Source organism: Rhinopithecus bieti, unplaced genomic scaffold (genome assembly GCF_001698545.2).
Source record: "Rhinopithecus bieti isolate Rb0 unplaced genomic scaffold, ASM169854v2 scaffold_60751, whole genome shotgun sequence".
Lineage (NCBI taxonomy): Eukaryota > Metazoa > Chordata > Mammalia > Primates > Cercopithecidae > Rhinopithecus > Rhinopithecus bieti.
The window spans coordinates 1-2,093 of NW_016822932.1; the positions used below are offsets into that span (position 1 = coordinate 1).

The 2,093-nt window shown below is 55.9% G+C and overlaps 1 protein-coding gene across 1 annotated transcript; it reads left to right on the plus strand.

Annotated features, from left to right (window-relative positions):
* Positions 1-882: 882 nt before the first annotated feature.
* Positions 883-2,049, plus strand: LOC108521343 (melanoma-associated antigen C1-like; the record flags this gene model as incomplete). Its single annotated transcript, XM_017861153.1, has 1 exon — positions 883-2,049. A coding segment is annotated over one exon (1,167 nt), but the record flags the coding sequence as incomplete, so codon positions are not given.
* Positions 2,050-2,093: the final 44 nt, after the last annotated feature.

Consider the following 2,093-nt stretch of genomic DNA (forward strand, 5'->3'; position numbering starts at 1 on the left):
CCTCTCCAGATTCCTCAGAGTCCTCCTGAGGGAGACAACTCCCAGTCTCCTCTCCATAGTCCTCAGAGTACACCTGATGGGGAGGACTCCCTGTCTCCTCTCCATTTTCCTCATAGGCCTCCTCAGGGGGAGGACTTCCAGTCTTCTCTCCAGAGTCCTGTAAGCATCTGCTCCTCCTCCCCTTCATTGAGTCTTCCCCAGACCTTCCCTGAGAGTCCTCAGAGTCCGCCTGAGGGGCCTGCCCAGTCTCCTCTCTATAGTCCTCAGAGCCTTCCTGAGGGGACGGACTCCCAGTCTCCTGTCCAGAGTCCTCAGAGTCCTCCTGAGGGGGAAGATTCCCTGTCTCCTCTCTACATTCCTCCCCTTCAGGAGGATTCCCTGTCTTCTCTCCAGTTTCCCCATAGTCCTCCTGTGAGGGAGGCCTCCCTGTCTCCTCGCCAGATTCCTCCGTGTCCTCCTGATGGGAAGGATCCCCAGTCTCCTCTTCAGACTCCTCAGAGTCCTCCTGAGTGGGAGGTCTCCTTCTCTCCTCTCCGCTTTCCTCACAGTCCTCCTCAGGGGGAGGACTCCCAGTCTTCTCTCCAGAGTCCTGTGATTATCTGCTCCTCCTCCACTTCACTGAGTCTTCCCCAGAGTTTCCCTGAGAGTCCTCAGAGCCCTCCTGAGGGGCCTGCCCAGTCTCCTCTCTATATTCCTCTGAGCCCTCCTGAGGGAACAGACTCCCAATCTCCTCTCCAGAGTCCTCAGAATCCTCCTGAGGGAGAGGATTCCCTGTCTCCTCTCTACATTCCTCAGAGTCCTCCTGAGGGGGAGGACCCCCTGTCTTCTCTCCAGTTTCCTCATAGTCCTCCTGTGAGGGAGGCCTCCCTGTCTCCTCTCCAGATTCCTCCGTGTCCTCCTGATGGGAAGGATCCCCAGTCTCCTCTCCAGAATCCGCAGAGTCCTCCTGAGTGGGAGGACGTCCAGTCTCCTCTTCAGAATCCTGTGAGCTCCTTCATTTCCTCCACTTTATTGAGTCTGTTCCAGAGTTCCCCTGAGAGTACTCAAAGTACTTTTGAAGGTTTTCCCCAGTCACCTCTCCAGATTCCTGTGACCTTCTCCTTCACGGCCACTTTACTGAGTCTTTTCCAGAGTTCCCCTGAGAGTTCTCAAAGTACTTTTGAGGGTTTTCCCCCGTCTCCTCTCCAGATTCCTCAGAGCCCTACTGAGGGTGACAACTCCCAGTCTCTTCTCCATAGTCCTCAGAGTCTTCCTGAGGGGGAGGACTCCCTGTCTCATCTCCAGATTCCTCAGAGTCCTCCTGAGTGGGAGGACTCTCTGTCTCCTCTCCAGACTCATACGTGTCCTCCTGATGGGGAGGACCTCCAGTCTCCTTTCCAGATTCCTGCTGAGTGGGATGACTCCCTGTCTCCTCTCCACGTTCCTCATAGTCCACCTCAGGGGGAGGACTTCCAGTCTCCTCTCCAGATTCCTCAGCGTCTTCCTGAGTGGGAGGACTCTCTGTCTCCTCTCCAGACTCATACGTGTCCTCCTGATGGGGAGGACCTCCAGTCTCCTTTCCAGATTCCTGCTGAGTGGGAGGACTCCCTGTCTCCTCTCCATTTTCCTCATAGTCCTCCTCAGGGGGAGGACTTCCAGTCTTCTCTCCAGAGTCCTGTAAGCATCTGCTCCTCCTCCACTTCATTGAGTCCTCCCCAGAGTTTCCCTGAGAGTTCTCAGAGTCCTCCTGAGGGGCCAGCCCAGTCTCCTCTCTATATTCCTCAGAGCCCTCCTGAGGGAACAGACTCCCAATCTCCTCTCCAGAGTCCTCAGAGTCCGCCTGGGGGAGAGGATTCCCTGTCTCCTCTCTACATTCCTCAGAGTCATCCTGAGGGGGAGGACCCCCTGTCTTCTCTCCAGTTTCCTCATAGTCCTCCTGTGAGGGAGGCCTCCCTGTCTCCTCTCCAGATTCATCCATGTCCTCCTGATGGGAAGGATCCCCAGTCTCCTCTCCAGAATCCTCAGAATCCTCCTGAGTGGGAGGACGTCCAGTCTCCTCCTCAGAATCCTGTGAGCTCCTTCATCTCCTCCACTTTATTGAGTCTGTTCCAGAG